Source organism: Aythya ferina (genome assembly GCF_964211825.1).
Source record: "Aythya ferina genome assembly, chromosome: 17".
In the NCBI taxonomy this organism is placed as follows: domain Eukaryota; kingdom Metazoa; phylum Chordata; class Aves; order Anseriformes; family Anatidae; genus Aythya; species Aythya ferina.
The window spans coordinates 14,262,987-14,281,084 of NC_140316.1; the positions used below are offsets into that span (position 1 = coordinate 14,262,987).

Below are 18,098 nucleotides of genomic sequence, written 5' to 3' on the forward strand. Positions count from 1 at the left end.
AAAAATCGCCATTTATTTTGATTTCCCGGGAAATAAATCCTCCCGTGAACAAACAGCTTTAATTACTGCTTAACTCCGGCGCAGGAGAGAGCAGTTTGCCATCTGCCTCCAGCAGGATCCCTCCCTGCTCCTGCGTTTTTCCCCTCGCCACCGGCGGCAGCCGGCAGGGGAAGCCAACGGGGCTCACCAGACACACGGGGTGGGGAAAAAAAAAAAGGGAAAAAAGCAAAAAAATAGGCAGAGAAACCCCCGGGAGGGCTCCTGTCCCATGCATCTCACGGCTGGTGGGGCAAGGGATGGAAATGGAAGCGTGGTGTTGGCTGGCACGGGGGGAGATGCTTGGGGAGGGCTCCCGTGGGGTTTTTCTCTGCCCAGAAAGCTTCTTTATCAGAGCTAAAATGAACGAGGTCCAAAACTCGGCTCGTTTTGTCTCAGAATGGCTCGTTCCCATTCCTGACACGGTTCCTGCTTTTGTGGCCGTGCTGGAAACGCTTTTGCAGTCACTGACATCAAAAGCAGCAGCGCCGCGTGGATAATGTGCCCTCATTACATACTCCTAATTAATCAGCGTGCAGCTGGTGATGGCACGACACCCCCTTCCCTCATCCGAGGCCTCTTGGGCTGCTCCCACGTCCCCTGGGCAGGGCACAAGGGTACCTCTCCCCGTCACCACCACCTCACACCCTGCCCTAGCATTTTTTGGGGGCAGCAGCAAGGACCCGAGACATCCCCACGGCACAAGCAAGCAGCCCCTGCCCGAAATCCTCAAGCAGCCCGGTGCCTCGACCCATTAGCCCTGCCAAAACAGCTCCTGCCCCCCAGCTTTTCTTCTCCTCCCCGTTTTCTCCTTGCAGACAACCGCTGCATGGACAGGAGGTTCCTGCCCACCCGCTCCAAGCAGCTCGTGGCCCTGGCCAGCTTCCCCGGGGCCGGCAACACGTGGGCACGGCACCTGATCGAGCTCGCCACCGGCTTCTACACCGGCAGCTACTACTTCGACGGGTCGCTCTACAACAAGGGTGAGCTGAGCGAGGGGCTGGGTACCCCTGGTGCTGCCCCGTGCCTGCCCTGGGGAGCAGTGGTTTGGGCAGACGTAGCCTCCTGTGGTGCGTTTGAGCCTTCGCAATGAGAGCAGTTTGGGGCAGAACTGGGATTTCTGCCTTGTGTTGGTGTCTTTCAACCCATGGAGGGTGCTGAAAATTTTTAGAGGAGGAACCAAAGTGGCTCTGACCGTGGCAGATGAAGCAAGGCATTTTTCACCGTGAAAAAGGCTGGGTTTTGAGCAGATTTCCCTAGGAAATGCTAGGGAAAGCGGTTCTGGTCTCAGCTAGAAAATCCTCTTTTCCAACTCCCCTGACCCATTCCCACCTTGGAGAAAACCCAGGAATAAAGCAGCACGCAGAGGAGGAAGGAGCCGTGGCATCCGTTTGTCCCTGCTGGGCACCAGTCAGAGAGGAAAGCCCCGGGAGCTCCTGCCCAGTGGGGCCACCCCAAAACGCCTGGGAGCACGAGCTGGGAACCAAAGCAATGCCACAGGCACTGTCCCCAGGCACTTCCCTACAGCAGCTCAAAACAGCGACGTGCTGAGGAACACCACATCCATATTCAGGGGTGTCAGCGGCACAGAAAGTGCTGAGGAGCTCAGGGGTGGACGGAGGAGGGAGCTGATCTCAGCATGGCATCTCCCCATGGCATCTCCTGGGGACGTTTCTGCTCCCATGGCTGCACCCACAATGGGATCCAGCCCCGAGGATAAGTTTTAAAGGAAAAAAAGCCCAAGGTGGGCAAGAAGTTGCCAGCTTCTCCTGATAACCCACACTATTGCCATGGGGGGAGGAGGGCGAAACACCAGCTCCCTCATTTTATAGCCACAGTTTTATCCATATATATTTACCAGCATGAGTGCGCACGTGAAGAGCCTCTGCTGCCTTGTGGGGTGGCTTCTTAATCCCCTTAATTCCCTTCTTAATTTATGGGGAGAGCCCAAAGCTATAACACCACGCCGTTCCTCCTCACGTCTGCTCCACCCCGGCAGGGTTCAAGGGCGAGCGGGACCACTGGCGCAGCGGGAGGACCATCTGCATCAAGACCCACGAGAGCGGCCAGAAGGAGATCGAGTCCTTCGACTCGGCCATCCTGCTCATCCGCAACCCCTACAAGGCGCTGATGGCCGAGTTCAACCGCAAATACGGGGGGCACATCGGCTTCGCCGCGCACGCCCACTGGAAGGGCAAAGGTAGGGGACGAGCACCAGCAGGGACAGAGTGGGTCCTGGCGTGGAAAACCCGAGCGGTGCCACCACCCGGGGTCCACCACCCGGGGTCCAGGTCTGGGCATCTGCAGGGTGAAATTAAGCCCGGAACTCGTTAAGGCAAAATTAGGGGGGCAGCGGGTGCTGCGCGGCGCTCTCCTGCCACCGTCCCCTTCGGCCGAGCCCGGCTGCTCGGAGGAAGGCACCTTCACCACGCACAGACAGCTTGTGGAGGCTTGTTAATTATAGCAATTTACAAATTGCTGTTGTGGAATTGACTTCATTGGAAAGAGTTAAAATATTTAGCTTGATTGAACATCTGCTACCCTTAATTCAGAGTTTATTTAAGGGGATCTTTTTTTTTTTTTTTTCCCGTTGTTGCGGTTATGTGCCTGGATTTCGTTATTGCCATGTGCTCGCTGCTGGCAAAGGCGTTTCGGCTGTGGGCTGAGCACCCCCAGCAGCTCAGCACCCCAAGACCCCGCACCCATCCCCATGCAGGAGCTGTCCCCCCCTCCTGCCTCCCGCTGTCACCTCTCCATCGGGGCTGGCTTCACCCCCACTGGGGTGGGGTTCAGGGTTTGCTGCTGGCTCTTACTCAAACCAAAGGGGATGCACGTTTTAATGTGTGATTAGCCACCGGGTTAATTGCCAGGTTAATTAACCATTGAAATGATGGAGATTTTCCATCAGTTGGGGTCCTTAATGGGGTCGGGGTTCGCTGTGAAACGTGTGTGCCACCAGCGAGGAGCTGGAGACCTCGTTGCCCCCAGCACGGAAGCAAAGCCTGCATGAGGACATTCCATTTGTGCCAGGTTTGCAGTTAGCACTTGGTTGTTTTGTTAAATAAATCATCTCGAGGCCGAAAGAACAACCAAAAAGGCCAAATGATTAAAGGTGGGGTCTCACACCACATGCAGGGTGCCAGCTCCGTGGCCATGATCGCTCCCATCACCGGTCCGTGAACCTAAAGCCCCAGCAGGAGCATCCAGCCCCAGCCCCGCGGGATCCCAGCTCATTTCCCTCTCTAATTTTGGAGCGATTCAGTGATGGAAAATGCTGCTCCTCCCTCCTGCCTCGCAGGTTTCGCCTCCCCCCCGGCCGCGTCTGTGCCGCGCGCAGGCGGAGGCTGGAGGCTCGGCGCAACCCCGCGTTTTGTTCCGTGCCATTAATTTTACGGCGTCCCTGGAGCCGTTCCAAAGCAAAGTTTTATGTGATATGATTACACAAGGTGAATTGTCCTGTATCTGTTTAATGAAACAGATACCGTGTTTAATGATTCTCCGGGGAATTAAATGCAGTTAAGCTATTAATCAGGCATCGGTTTCTTGGGGAGGACAAGACGGAGAGGCAGGTACCCGGAGCTTTTACGCATCGTAAGCGCGCTGCCAGGAGATCCACTGCTTGTTGTCCATGTTTCATTACCCTTTTTATCCCCCGATTTTTATGCGAGGATCAATTAGCCAGGAGCCCGGGGGTAACGGTGATTTCGCAGCCATCCATGCCCACAGCTGTGTCCCCGTCCCCGAGGATGACAACAGCTCGTGCTGCCCCCAAAAAGCCAAGCCGTCGGAGAGGGGCTCCGCAAAGCCCCTCCAGCTGTGAGAGGGGACACTGGTTGGGGGCACAGGGTCACCCCCTGACCGTCCCCGTGCTATTTTTGCAGAGTGGCCGGAGTTTGTGGCCAACTACGCGCCGTGGTGGGCCACCCACACCCTGGACTGGCTGCGCTACGGCAGGAAGGTGCTGGTGGTGCACTTCGAGGACCTGAAGCGCGACCTCTTCGCCCAGCTGAAGCGCATGGTGGGGCTGCTGGGCATCGCCGCCTGCGAGGACAGGCTGCTCTGCGTCGAGGGCCAGAAGGACGGCAACTTCAAGCGCTCGGGCCTGAGGAAGCTGGAGTACGACCCCTACACGCCCGAGATGAGGAAGATGATCAGCGGCTACATCAAGACGGTGGACGCGGCTCTGAAGCTCCGGAACCTGTCGGGGGTCCCGGAGGACTACTACCCGAGGTGATGGCACCGACCCGGGTGGGGGATCTGTCCCTGCCTGGAGAGGAAAGGCTCCTTTTCCTCTGCCTGCTTCCACCCAGTGGGTGGCTTTCTTTTAATTCTCCATCTGCTGCTGCTAGCTGTTAATCAACCCCCCTGCATGAGAAACGAACGCTCCCCAGCCATCGCTGAGCTTGCTTGGCCGACACCTCCACGGAGCTGGGAACCGAGGGGCCCTCCCCACCACGACTGGTCCCCGTCCCCATCGCGCAGGTGTCCTGCGCTTGTCCCCTGCCGTGCCAGACATCGGTCAGGACACTGAGGAGCAGGGAAATGTGGGCAGCGTGGGGCTGAGCAGCTCCCACGCCGGCTGCTGCAGCACCCTTAGCAATGCAACCGGTTCTTTGCGCATGTCCCGGGGGAAGGGGGTCACTGCGTGGATCCTGCACTGCTTGTGCCGTGCCCAAAGTGTCCCTGCGGTGCCTGCTGGCTCTGGGGGCTGTCCCCACGCTCCCTGGAAACCCCTGGAAGGCTCCTGCTGGCGGGGATGGAGCTGATCCCAAATGAGGAGGAACGTCCCGCTGGCAGGGGACTTGGCACCACAGGACACGGAGGGGTGGAGCGGGGTGAGGTGGCCGTGTCCCCTGCTGGGCACCATCCCTGGGCTCTGCAGGGACCCTCCCTGTGCCCCCCCAGCCATGGGCACACGTCTGCAGTGCTGGAGATGGGGATGCTGACCCAGGACAGAGGAGCTGCGAGCCCCCACACAAGCACCTTTTCCTCGTTCCAGAAGCTCCCCGAGGCAGAAGAGCCCCCAAAAAAGTGTTTGGGGGACGGTGAGCGGATGGGCACGGGGGGGACTTGTTGTGCTGGGGGTCTGGGTGCGACCTGGAGCAGGTCCAAGCTGTGACCATGGGCACGACGGAGACCAAGGTGAGCGGGTGGCACGGACCTGGGCACGGGGTGAGCCCTCCTGTCCTTGGGGAGGGAGGAAACCAAAGGAGCTCTGTGCACGCCCACAAGATGCCATTTGCAAATCTGGCTCCGTGCAGGGCTGCATGTGGCCCTGGCCCCTGCCCAGGCTTCGCCCCACACAGGCACCTGCCCTCCTCCCAGCCCCGAGTCCCTCCGGGTGTAGGTGCAAAAGCCATATCTTGTGCGCAGCCTTTTCTACAGTTAGGTCCTTAAGGATTGGCTTGGAACTCTTGATCTTGATAGAAACACGTGCACAGGCCGAAATCTAGAGACACCTATCGAGCTATATTCAAAGAGAGAGAAGAAAACTCCGCTGGCAAAAGGAGAATTTCGATAAATTATATTTTTCTAACGCGCGTGCGGAGCTGACGCCGCCTAAGGGGGCAGGACGGGGTGCCGGGGCTGCGGGGACACCCCCCCCGGCTCCACGTTTTCGGGTCTCTGGGCAAAGGGAGCCGCTCGCCCACGAATGTATTTTTGTAAGGAGCGTGCTGGTTTTACCTCGTCCTTTGCTGGAGGTCTCCAGGAGCCCGGGTGCGCCCGTCCCGGCAGCGGGCACCGTCCCGACCTCGCGCTCCTTGGTCCGCGGCGGCCGCGGGGCTGCCTACCTCTGTCCGAACAAATCCTCAGGTCAACCCGGCTATTAAAGGAGTTTTGTTGCTATCCCGCCTCCCCGTGTCTTTGTGGGGTCCCCCGGGGGTGACGCCGGGTCCCAGCCCCGCTCTGGTCGGCGTTAATTGCGTTAATGACGTTCCCCCATCCGAAGCGCTGACGGGTGCCCCTTGCTGGCAGTTTTATTGCCCCTACAGCATCCTTAAAGGCAGGTTTATTCCGGAGCGTAGTGAGAGCTGATAGATTTACTGCAAACTTTATTTCCATCGCCTCTTATCATTCCTGGGGCCCTATAAAAAGAATGGGCTTGGTGGGATTTATTCCTTTGCTCCTGGCCAGCCGCCCTCGTGGCTGCAGTTGCTGAAATGCTTTTAGTTTTAGCGGCAGCACCCAAAGCACGTGTGGGACGTCACTCGCTTGGAGGGGCATCATGTGCAAAGGGGACAAGGTGTCCCTGGCCCCCTGGCATCCCTCCTGCATTAAAAAAACCTTTTTTTTTTTTTTTTTTTGTGATATCTTCAGGCTCCATCACCCCCCATGCTCTGCATCCCCTGCGCCGCGCCAGCTGGGCTGGATGGGTTACTCAGCAGTTGCCCTGGCAACGGCGTCTGCACCAAAACCGCCCGCATTTCCCCCAATTCTGCGTGGGTTCGGCACTCAGCAGGCTGCTTGGGGGCGGTGGGAGGGGATGGGGATGAGATGGGGACGAGATGGGGATGGGGGTGTGATGAGGATGAGGGCGGGGATGGGGAGCAGCTCAATTCCCAGCCACACCAGTGACATCTCCTGGTGATGAACTGGGGGCCCCAAGCAGGGCTCCTCTTCCTCCCAGATGAACACGAAGCTGTTTAAATGAGAGGGGAAAAAAAAAAAAAAGAAAAAAGAAAAAAGAAAAAAGAAAAAAGAAAAAAACCTTAGCAGCATAATACAGAAGCTGCGACAGCACTTTTACAAAAGCCATAAAATGTATGGGAGATGAGGGTTATAAATCTGAGCAGCCGTAATATTCATCCGCTACAAAAGAAGCATGTTTATTTATCGTTTTTACTATTTTCTGTAAAATTTACAGTTGACAATCTGCCTGAATGCAGCGGAGATAATTTAAACATGGCTCCAGCCCGCCTGGCACTGAGGGAAGGGAAATGATAGCATGTTTATTCTCTCTTTTTTTTTTTTTTCCTTAAATCCAATCCCAAATAAAGGGTGTGATTTATCGGAGGAGTAAAGCACCGCTTTATTTCAGGGCTGTGACAGCTAATTGAAAAAGAACAGTCATTAAGGACGGTAATGTGTTCCGCAGAAATGATTTCAGTGTATTCTGGAGTAATTTCCCAAACGCTCGTGCGAAATGAGCCCCAGCCCCGCAGTTACGGGGCGCTGGCAAGAGGCAGGAATTTGGGGAGGGAAGCGGTGGGTTTGGCACGCCGGGAGGGTGCTGGGTGCAGTGGTACTGGGCTGGGGGTGCTGGGCCCTGCAGAGGATGGGACACCCATGGGTGGGGAGAGCTGGGATGGCTGCGGGTGGAGAACGGGGTCCTGGGGTGGGGATGGGGTCCTGAGGTGGGGATGGGGGTCTTGGGGAGGGATAAGGGGGTCTGGGAATGGAGCTGGGGGTCCCAGCCCCCAGACCTGACGCTCTTCTCTCCCAGCTAGCCCTGCACTACCCTAAAACCTTGATCTGCAATATTTAGGCAATTTCGGGGCAATATTTAGGTGCATTTCTTTGCAGCTCTGACAAAAAGGGAAAAAAATTGGGGTTTGGAAGTGCCTGCACAGAGCAGTTCTGCTGCTGAGGTTGTTCTGCAGCCAGGCAGGAATACATGCTAGGAAGCACCTGAAAAGCTTTGGGCTCCTTTCCCTTCGTGTGCAGAGCTTCAGTGAGTATTGGGGGTATTTGTATGTAAAGCAGGTTTCTTATTAAGTAGGCAAACAACCAGGGAGGCGAGCTCAAATATTAGGTTTCCGAAGCTGTCATTGTAATGCTGGTTTAACCCAAGGTTACGTACCGAGTCACCGCTTTTTTTGGGGAGGTATTTGCTGTAATAACAGATGGGATGGGCTCACAGAATCCAGCCACAACACCTCCTGCTCTCATTGCGTGAGGTTTTCACCCCATCCCGTAACCCGAACCTCGGCTGCCTCTGCGAGCACCCACAGCATCCCCGCGGCTCCGTGCTTGGGCTTCACCAATTGGTTTTTGTCTGCTCCTGGTTTGGACTTTTTCCTTTTGATTTTTAAGGGAAAAAAAAGGATTCCCCAGCCTTTGTGTGCACCTGTGAGCAGACCTGCAATGGGTGATGCGTGGGGAAGATCCTGGGGGCACCACGAGGGTTGGGACCCCCCAGGGGCACCCAAAATGTCCCCAAAGCCTGCTCCCCCCTGTCACCTACATGGTCCTTCCTCGTCCTCCCAGGAGTTACAGGCTCTGGGGGTGACATGGAGAAATCAAGCCATAAATAAGAGCGACACCGGTGTCACCCGTTTGTCACCGTCAAGAAGCCCAGCCCGTGAATTATCTCCCAAATTAACTGTGCATGAAATTGGATTGAGATGCTGCTCGGCCACCCTTCACCGGGGCAGTCTGCAAGGACCCACCAGGACTCACAGACCCAGCATCCAAATGTGCAAAAGGCACCCGGCTCTGAAGAAAAGGGGCTTTTTTTTCAAAGAAAACTTCAAATTAATCTTTTCTCCTTATTTTCTCCCACTTGGTGACCCTGGGCACGAGCCAATCCCCCACCCTGGCAGGTGGCTCCTGGCCAAAAAGCCGCGCTGGTTGCCTGGCTCCAAACCCTCTGTGCAGGAGTCCCACAACGCTTGGTGGGCACTGTGTTTATTCTGGTGCCTCTGCCGGGTACAGAGTGCTCACATCACAGTTAAAAACAAGTTGTGCTAGTACCAATACACCACAAAATGTTAAAATAAGTAGTTATACGCATACACGGGGCAGGGGAAGAGTGCCACCGGTTGCCCGCAGCGGTACCCACCGAACCACCCATCCAGACAGCCAGGCAGTCCTCAGACATGTCCCCCGCCAAAGAATTCATCCGTTTTCCCCCTTTTTGCTTATTTTTCCCTTTGTCATGAGCCTGTCCAGCACTTGGGCTCCTCACAGAGCACCCGTAGCTCAGCCCTCAGCATCTCAGGCCCAAACGTCGCCCGTGGCCTCCGGTCTGTCCACGCGTGGGCACTGACACAGCCCGGTGCTGACGTCTCCTCTGAGCTGCAAATGTCTCTGAAAACGGATGGTGCCCTGGCCAGGAGCACAGGCCACACGGTGACATTATAGATAAAAATGTCCTGCAACGTTTTCTTAAATAACTGGGACAGCTCGGGGCAATCGGGCAGCACAAAGCAGGGGGTCCCCAGCGCCTGGCAGCCCCCCGACAGCAGGACCAGTCAGAGAACATGCTGTAGGACAGCACCAGACTGTGCTCGTCCCACACCAAGGTGGTCACCATCCTCGTGGTGGGCACGGGCAAGGCCGGAGGGCCGCGGCCCTCCCGCAAGCACCCTAGAGGACCGTCGTCTCCTTCTCGGTCATCGAAGACATCTTGGAGAAGCTCCTGTGGACGATGCTGGAGTGGCCCGTCTCCTCGCTGAGGGCGTTCACCAGTCTGGAAAGGATGGTCACCTTAAACTTCTTGAAGTCCTGGCCCATGAAGACGTAGAGGACGGGGTTCATGCAGCTGTTGGAGGCCGCCAGCGCCGTGGTGATGGGGATGCCGATCTCGAACACGGAGCGCGAGACCATGTCGGGCTCTGTCTCCAGGAGGTTCAGCAGGTGGTAGGGGCTCCAGCAGAGGAAGAAGGTGACGATGATGGTGACAATGATCTTGAAGGGCTTTTTGGACTTGGCAAGGCGGTTTCGCCGCAGGTTGAAGACGATGGCGACGTAGCAGAAGGTGATGATGGTGATGGGGAGGATGTACCCCGCCAGGAACCTGGTGATGTTCACCGTCCGGTGCCTCATCAGGGCCAGGGCTTGGTAAGACTTGTTCCTGGACAGGGAAAAGTTGCTAAAACAAATCACGGAGTTGCGGGCCTGTGCTGTGTCTCGGAAAACCAGAGACGGGCAGCTCATAATGATGCCGACGGTCCAGATGATGAGGCAGACCAAATAGGCCAGGTTGGTGGATCGATGGTTTTGGGACCAGACGGGAAAAACCACCGACACGTAGCGGTCGAAGCTGATGGTGGTGAGCAGGAGGACGCTGGTGTACATGTTGAGGATGAGGAGGAAGGAGTTCAGCTTGCACATGACTGTCCCAAAGATCCAGTTGTACCGCATGGCCGTGTAGGCGATGTTTATGGGCAGGAAGATGTTGAAGAGGAAGTCGGCGACGGCCAGGTTGAGGAACCAGATGGCGTTGACCGACCTCTTCATCTTCAGGGTTATGATGGCGATGACCAGGCCATTCCCTAGGATGCCCAACACGCAGGACACGCTGTAGATGACAACGGAGAGGATCCTGGCGATGTCCTTGGGGTCGTGGGACGGGCTGCTCCACGCGCTGCTCGTCTCCTCGTAGGTGTAATCCAGGTAGTCGTTGTAGTTATCAAGGTCGTCGGAGTAATCGGACAGGTTGGAGAGCGCCATTATCAGTAATAAATCACCCCAAAATCACCCCCCGGGCAGCGCCAGGCTCTCGGGGTGGTTCCTGCTGAGCAAACACATGGGGTTAGATCAGACGGCACGGCCAGGGGAGCCCCGAGGTGGCCCTGCTCAGGGAGCCAGGACCAGCAGCTCCCTCCTCACCTGCACGGCCTCGATTCAGAGATGCAAAGTCACGGCTCGGGTCAGACAAAATCCGCTCGCCCTCGGGTGGATGAGGCTGGGGAGGAAGCAGAATTAAAGAATCAAATCCATGAACATGCGTGAGGTGGCTGATAGGGTTATTTCTGTGATTAAAGCAGTGCCCTGGGTGCTTTATAAAATACTGATTGTGAGCGCACACGGTGCCTTTTGCCATAATCAAAAGCTGGGCTCCTGCCATGGGTTAAAGCCAAGCTGGCAAAGGGGGTGAGCTCTGGGCGAGTCCCAGCCCCAGACATCATATCCAAGCTCGTCCTTTTGGGAAGAAGAGGGCTCCGTGTCAAACCCAGCCACGTGCTGCTGCTTTCCTGGATTTGAAAGGAATCTAAAATCAAAGTTCCCACCGCACCGAGCATCCTCCTCCCTGCCGGCACGGCTCTGAGCCCGCGGCGTGTTTGTACGACAAGCTATTGTTCCTCCCTGGGCTTTTCCTGAGGTTCCTTCCCGTGCGGCCCCGCTGCTCTCTGCCCCTTCCTTCCCTCGCTGCCGCTCCCTTTGGGGATGTGGTGGTTTGGGAAGTGGAGCCCTGGGGGAGCCGAGGGCAGGAGCAGCTTTCGGAGGTCCCATCCAACCTCTCTCCATGGATTTTGAGGCCAGGAGGATGCTAAAACCCCTCCAGGAGTGATGCAGCTCGGCCCCTTCGCTTCTCTCTGTGCCAGAAGAGGTGGCCAGGGGACAATTCCCCGAGGGGTGCAGAGCCCATGGGTGCACACCCCGAAGGGCATCACTTGTCCCGCACCCAACACGGGTTCGGTGACCAGGGAAGTGGCTCTGGGGCCGTGCCCGGGCTGGAGCTGCTGCTGGGGCTGCTCCCAGCCACAATTAATGCACTTCTAGCCCAAAACTCGCCCTCGAGCTTGAGCTGGAAAACCCTCGCCCCAGCAAACCCCTGACGGTCGAAAGGAGGAATTAAAGCTGATGACCCAGGGGAAGTAACAGGATCAGCAGAACCGGCGGCCGTGCCGCTGGCTGGTGGTGCTCCCGGGGAACGAGCCGTGCCAGCCGCCACCTCCGTGGCCCAGCAGCTCCCACAGCAGCCCCATCCCAAAAACAGGTGGCACGTGTGGCCCCCACTGGTGGCACAGCTCTGTCCCTGCCAGCAGAGATCCACCAGACCCCAATTCCCCTGCTGCTCCCAGCCCTGACCCCGCTCCTCCTCCTGGGGGGACCCGGGCAGGGCAGGCCCCCCGCTTGTGCCCGCTCATCCATTTTTAATGTAAAAGCTGCTTTTTGCTGTTATTTTACAGTCCTTGAGCCCGGCGAGTGCAATGACATTCAGCTTGACATTTCGGAGCTGTGTTTAATGGATTATTTATTTGAGTTGTCTGTTTATTTTGCACCTCCCCGCCCTCTTTTCCCTTCGACTGGGTTTTAAAGTTTCTAAGGCAGAGGTACGAGGCAGGTGATGGGAAGGAAGCCCCCCAGACCCCTCAGGTTTAGCAGAAAGCCCTGGCACGGGAACGTGCCCGGAATGAGGTCCCTGTGGCAGCGGGTGCACGGCGAGCACCCCGCCCGTGCCAGGTCAGCGAGGGTCACCCAGTCCCACTCCTGCCAGCCTGGCCTCCGAGGCATCAAAAACTTTTTTTTTTCTTTTTTTTTTTTTTTTCCTTTTTTTTTCTCCATTTTGCACAAATCCTGCTTCCTCCCACCCTCGTCATCCCCTGCCCTCTCGACGTCAGAAATGCGCAGTGCCAGCGGGAGCCTGGCTGCCGGCTCCGCGCACCGGGGGCGAGAGCTGGAGCCCGCCGCAGCCGGAAAAGTCAGCCAGCAAATTCCTACCTGCCCTCCCGCCCCGAAAAGGCAGAGCCCGAGGGGTGGCCGTGTGAACCATCTTCGTGCCTCGCTGCAAGAAAACCCGCAGGCTTTGTCTGAGCAAAAACCCCCACGCAACCCTGAGAGCGTGTCGATGTTCCTTCTGGGCTGCAAATACCTCGCTTGAGCCAAAACCATGTTACTCCCTGTTCCCTATTCATCTCTGTCCTCCTACCTCACCAGAAACCAGCACAGGATCTACCCAAAATAACCCGCCAGCACGCAGCCGCCCTCCCCGTGATCCACGCAGCTGCACTGCTCCGGGGACCCCGGGGGTTGAGCTCAGCACCGGGCTGGGACCCCCCTGGGGGCCGTCAGCGTCCCCGGGCGCACGGCGAGGATGAGGTCAGGGCTGTTGTTCTTGGGACGGCAACAGGAAGCGGAGGGAACAGCAAAAATGTTCAAATCCAGCTTTTCTGGGCGAAAGCGTTTCCGCGGCCGGCTGGGTCTCGGAGGACGGATGTGACTGGGAAAGGGGGAGCGCGGCCGGATCCCACCGCGGGGCTGCTTCTCGCCACGGGATGCTCACAAATGATTTGCAGCTGCTGGATGCAGGCTGAAAACCAGCCTGGGATCTGCCTCATCCCCTGCTGCCCTCGCTCCCCATCCCAACTCAGCCACGCGGTGACCGGTGCTGAGCAAGGGACATCCCCACGACCCCCAGGAGCCGGACCCAAGGTGGGTGGGGGGCGAGGAAGCAGCCCCAACATCCCCCTGCACCTGCCCCACGGCGCTCCCCACAAGCTCCCGGCAGTTCCCAGACCCGTGCAGGGCGCTGCCAGTGCCCAGGGGAGCGAGGAACGAGGGAAGGAACGGGAAAGCATCTCTGGGTGCCCAGCTCCGATTCCCATTTCTTTTAGCTGGCAATTGCCATGGAAACGGAGAGGGATCGCACGCCATCCCGGTGCAATGCTCCCAGAGGATGCCCCGGGAAGGATTCCTCGTCCTGGGTGCAAATTGGACACCGAGAAAATGCTCAGAAAAGGCGAGCTCGGAGCATGGCTCTGCTAAACCCTCGGGGGGAGGTAACCCAGGAACTGGCCGCGAACCGCAAGCTCAAGCCCTATTTTTAGATGAGGTGCATGCAGAAAAACTTCCTGGCTTCTCAGCGGGGCGCCCTCAGCCCCACAGCAGCCCCGCAGCATCACCTCCTGGCCCCATAGCATCACCATGGGGGAGCGGAGATGGTGGGGACCCCCGTGCTGCAGCCCCCCTGAGCACCCCAGCCCCAGCACGGCACAACTGGGCATCAGCAGCCCCTGAGGCCGAAGAAGGGGGCACAGAGGGGAAACTGAGGCCCCGAGCCCTGCCCGAGCCCTACCTGCATCCACAGTGCTCGGGTGCATCCCTGCTTCGAGCACCCCTGCCCCGCTCCACCGGGACCCCCGGCCCCTGCCCGCAGAGGGCCCTGTGCCGAGGCTCCCTCCCCGGCTGTGTGAGCGAGGGAAAAAAAAAAAAGGAATAACTGGGAAAGGCAGCCTTAAAAAGCCGGCTGTGCCCAGGGTGGGACAGAATAACAGCATGAGTCAGTGTTTATCTGGGCAGAGCTGCGCGGGCTGGGTCGGGACGGGATGGGTCAGGTCTCCGTGAGCTGCCCCCGGCTGTGGCACGGGGACCTGGACGGGGTGTGGGGTCACCCCGACAGCAAGGGCACCCCGCTCCGGCCAGAAATGGGTGCCTGGCTGCCCAAAAAGACGCTCGCCCCGGGGTGGAAGTGCTGCAAGAGCTTGGCGAGGAGAGATGCAAAGCGCCGGGGATGCTGCGAGATGCCTGGGGGGGCACAGCCCCGGCCCATCGCTCCCCCCTCCTCCTGCTGTTCTCATGAAGGGCTCAGTGTTACGGGGAGAAACCAGAGAGCTGGGTTTGGGCAAAGATTTGCTTTAAAAAGGGGCAGTTTATGCTCCTGTGCTGCTTGAGACGAGGCGAGCTGCCTCCGAGATAATAAAAGATCTCTCCTCTCCTATTCTCCCTGTTATCTATATATTTATACAGATGCCTACATCTATATAAATGCTATTAATTCTCGGCCCTCCTGGCATTTAGCAGGCAGTAAAAAGGCCAAGAAAAACCCCTTTTGCTGCAGGCAGAGCCCCGCGGGCACCCCGGCCCCCTCCAGCCCCACGGGACGCAGCAGCGCCCGGTCCTGGGTGCGGGACAGAGGGCGAGGGCTGCGAGCTGGGCGATGTGAGGGGCACCCATCGGGGCACATCTCCCCGTTCCCTGCAGCTCCCATCCCTCGGGGCACATCTCCCCATTCCCTGCACGTCGCCGTCGCAGCTCCCCAGCTGCCCGGCACGGTGCCAACAGCCCAGCTGCACGGCTCCGCGTCCCCACGGGCACAGCAGCAGCCCACGCGGGGGCAATAGGGTGTGAAATGGTGTAAAATCGGGGGATTCGCCTCCCCCAGGAGGGCTGCAGGGCTTGCCCAGGGTGCCCCGTGTGTCAGCGGGGCTGTTTGGGGACAAAGCCAGCACGCTCTTGGGGACGCCGTGCCCAGGCACCTGCGGAGCTGCCCCAGCGCTCGGGATTTCAAGGGTGCGCAGAGGAAGGAAACCAAGAAAAGGAAACGGTCTGTCCCTCCTGCTGCCAGACGGACAGACGTGGCCGTGCTGGGCTGGGGGGGCTTTCAGGGTCAGGCAGAGTGCAGCTCCACAGCCCTGCTTGCTCCCCGGAGCAGGAGGGGGCACCCCGAAAGCCCCCGATGCACGGGACCCCCTCCCCAACGCGTGGCAGCAAAGCGAAGCGCCCCGTCCTCCTTGTGCCCCCAAATTGGACTCTTTAAGATCCCCTCTCCCCCAAATTGCATCCAGCAGCCCCTTTCCTGAGCCCCTCCACGCAGCTTTCCCACATGCAACGCTCCTTGCTGACGCGCAGGGTGCAAAAATCTTTTCTAAAAAACTTTTTTTTTATTTTAATGTTTTTGTTTTTAATGGAAAAGCACAAAAATTGAGGGTGGCGGTGACCTCCAGGACCCCAACACATGGCATGCGTTGGGACCCCAGAGGTCACCACCACCCTCTGCCAAGCCAAACCCCAAACCCACTTGATAATAACAGGGAGGAGAAAAGCCTCGGCTGGCTGCGGTGCCCTTGAGAAAGGAAAGATTTTCTGCTGGCTGCAGCAAAACCCTCCCCGCACCCCGAGCACTGCTCCCAAACTGCACGGGCACCACCTGAGGAATATAAAAACCCGGAGGGATTTACCTGAAGCTCCCAGCACGCCAAATCCCCGGGGTTTTGCTCACGCAGAGGCTGGATTACATCTCCCCCGCTCCAGCCCCGTCAGGATCGTGCCAGCAGCCCTGGGCTTCTGTCACTTCACCGCGAGCGGCCGGGGCCGTGGATATTGCTGAGCTTTCTCATCCCAAGGAGGACACGCGCGTCTTGCCGACGGGAGAAGGAGCAAAACCTCAGCCTGTGGCACAACAGAGCAGACGTTGCCTTGGCACGGAGCTGGCCCGTGCCTGGGAAGGAGGAAGCGATGCTCGGCGGCAGGATGTGGGGACGCAGACCCTTCTTTAGAGGCTCTCGTGCCCAGCCCAGCTCCCCCCGTGCCGTGCCCACCCCCGGGTGCTGCTGCCTGCCCCTCGCGGGACCCCTGGGGCAGGGTTTGGGCACCCCTTGGTGGCTCACGGCCGTGGGCTTGGTGCTCCCGGTGAGCAGCACCAAAGGGTCCCCCCCGTGGGCTGGGTTGAGGCATCCGCACCCGGGGCTGCCCGCTGAGCCGCTCCCCATCACCCCACAGCAGTGGGAAGGGAGGGAAACAGCCCAAAAATGAATCTCAGGGTGGACGGGGGACACCCAGCCAGCAAGGAAACCAAAGAGCAACATCTGTGGCCAGCACGGGGGCGCGCAGCAGAGCCACGGCGCGGCACGTGAGCGCACCCCCAAGGGACTGCAGCCACGGGGCCAGCCCGAGCCAGGCACGTGTTGGCCCCCGACGCCCCCGAGGTGCCTGGTTGTCCCCAGCTGCTCGTCCAGCTGTGACCCACGCACCGAGGGGGGGCCCGGATCCGGCGGTGCGCTCCCGGGAAGGGATCAGCCCGTCCCGAATCGCTCCGGGATGAGCGGAGGTGCGAGGAGGCAGGGGGGCTCCGTGGGAAAAATGGGGTTTCCCCGTTGATGCCCCCTCCCCAGCTGCTCCACAGCCTTGGGGGGGTCATTGAGGGTCATGAAACTGTCCAGAAATGGGTGCAGAACTGCAAAGCCACTGCAAGTGTGTGAGCTGGGACAGCCCAACGAGAAGTGGCACCTCTGGGGGCACTCAGGGCCCTGCGACGTCCCACGCAGGTGGTGATTTCTTCCCCCCCCCGCCCCAAACCCCAAGTGTTCCGGGACGGGGTCGCACGGCAGGGGCTAAAAAGAGGAATTGGGGCCCTGCTGCGATCCCGGCTTTGCACAACGCCGGGTTACAAAACCACCCCGTGGCTGAATCAGGAGGAAAATTGCTGATGCGCCCGGATCGGCGGCACCCGGCCGGAGAAAGGAGAAGAGAAGCGAGGCCCCTGCAAAGCGCCCGGGCAGGGGGGGGATCTGGAAATGTGAGCAGCTTGTGGGCATCACGCTGGGGCTGTGCTTGAACCATCCCCGGCCGGGGGCTGGCAGGACCCTCGGGGTGATGGTGGTGGTGCAGAGCCCAGCGGAGCACGGCCCCTTGGCCACCCCAAGGTGCTTGGGGAGCGCGGTGCCCCAACCCTACAGGGGGGCGCAGGGGCTGGTGCTGTCCCAGTCCCCATCACAGCCCCATTGCCATGCCAGCAGCACCCATCCTAACCCCTCCCATGGCCAAAAACCCCAATTCCCCACCACAGCCCCCCTCAACGAACCCCTCCACCACCACCCGGTGCCAGCACTTGCGCCGCAGGGGGACCCCGGCTCGGCCACCACCTTCCCGTGGGGACAGCACGAGGTGGCCCCTGCCAGCAGCAGGCGGGGTTGGGAATGAGCCCCCCAGCCCCAAAAGGTCCTCAGGGCATGGGGATTTCAGCATGGGGTGCTCCTCTCTTCCCCCTCTTCCCAATACCTGCAGCGGGGCCGCTCTCTCCCTCTGCTGCGGGGCCGGGGAGGATGAAGGCAGCGGCTGGGAGCGAGGAAGAGGAGGTCGGAGGACGCTGGCGGCGCCGGGCCACGCGTGTCGCGGGGCACGGTGCCGCTCCCAAACCGGGTTTTAAGGGGAAGGGGAGGGGGAAGCAGCCGCAGCGGCATCCTCGGGGTGTTTCTGGCAGCACTTCTGCTCCGCGAGCAACAGCTGGGAGAGGGTGGGAAAGCTGGCGGGGATCCTGCGGTGAGCCAGCGCTCGGAAGCACCGCGCCGCTTCCCGTGGGGACCCCTTTCCTGCCCACCCACCCCCAGCCGAGCCCTCGTGGTCCTAACAAAGCTCGGGGGCTGCGGGGTGATGCCTGGCGGGACCGGGGGGGTCCCTGCGGGGCCAGGAGGCTGCCAGCTGCCCCCTCCCCACCCCGTGTCCCCCCACCCTCTCCGCCGCCCCCAACTCCTTCCAAGACGTTGAGTCACTTCCCCTGGCGAAATCTGGCTCCCAAACGCCGCCGCTGCTGCTGCTGCTGGGGTTGGTTCATCCCTGGGCTTTTATCACCCTTTTATTTTTTTTTTTTAGCCCCTCGGTGATGGCTTTTGGTGCTT

The 18,098-nt window shown here is 59.3% G+C and overlaps 2 protein-coding genes across 9 annotated transcripts in view; one reads left to right on the forward strand and one right to left on the reverse strand.

Moving 5' to 3' along the window:
- The window catches only part of WSCD2 (WSC domain containing 2), a 21,388-nt gene extending 15,505 nt beyond the window's left edge, over positions 1 to 5,883 (forward strand). For both annotated transcript variants that reach the window (XM_084491555.1, XM_084491556.1), the window contains exons 7-9: positions 855 to 1,019; positions 2,036 to 2,236; positions 3,918 to 5,883. In XM_084491555.1, the coding sequence (XP_084347681.1) occupies positions 855 to 1,019; positions 2,036 to 2,236; positions 3,918 to 4,270 (719 nt within the window). In that variant the 3' untranslated portion in view covers positions 4,271 to 5,883. The remainder of the gene's footprint in view (positions 1 to 854; positions 1,020 to 2,035; positions 2,237 to 3,917) is intronic.
- Positions 5,386 to 17,705, reverse strand: CMKLR1 (chemerin chemokine-like receptor 1). 7 transcript variants are annotated; one of them, XM_084491561.1, is made up of 4 exons: positions 17,482 to 17,705; positions 15,663 to 15,873; positions 10,591 to 10,666; positions 5,386 to 10,495 (listed from the first exon to the last, which is right to left on the reverse strand). In XM_084491561.1, the coding sequence occupies exon 4, from the start codon at positions 10,429 to 10,431 to the stop codon at positions 9,346 to 9,348; it is 1,086 nt and encodes a 361-aa protein (XP_084347687.1). In that variant the 5' UTR covers positions 10,432 to 10,495; positions 10,591 to 10,666; positions 15,663 to 15,873; positions 17,482 to 17,705; the 3' UTR covers positions 5,386 to 9,345. The 7 variants fall into 7 exon arrangements, with proteins under 7 accessions (XP_084347687.1, XP_084347683.1, XP_084347688.1 ...); XM_084491557.1 differs by having other exon boundaries at positions 5,386 to 10,492; positions 17,482 to 17,703; XM_084491562.1 differs by lacking the exon at positions 15,663 to 15,873 and having other exon boundaries at positions 5,386 to 10,492; positions 17,482 to 17,703.
- Positions 17,706 to 18,098: the final 393 nt, after the last annotated feature.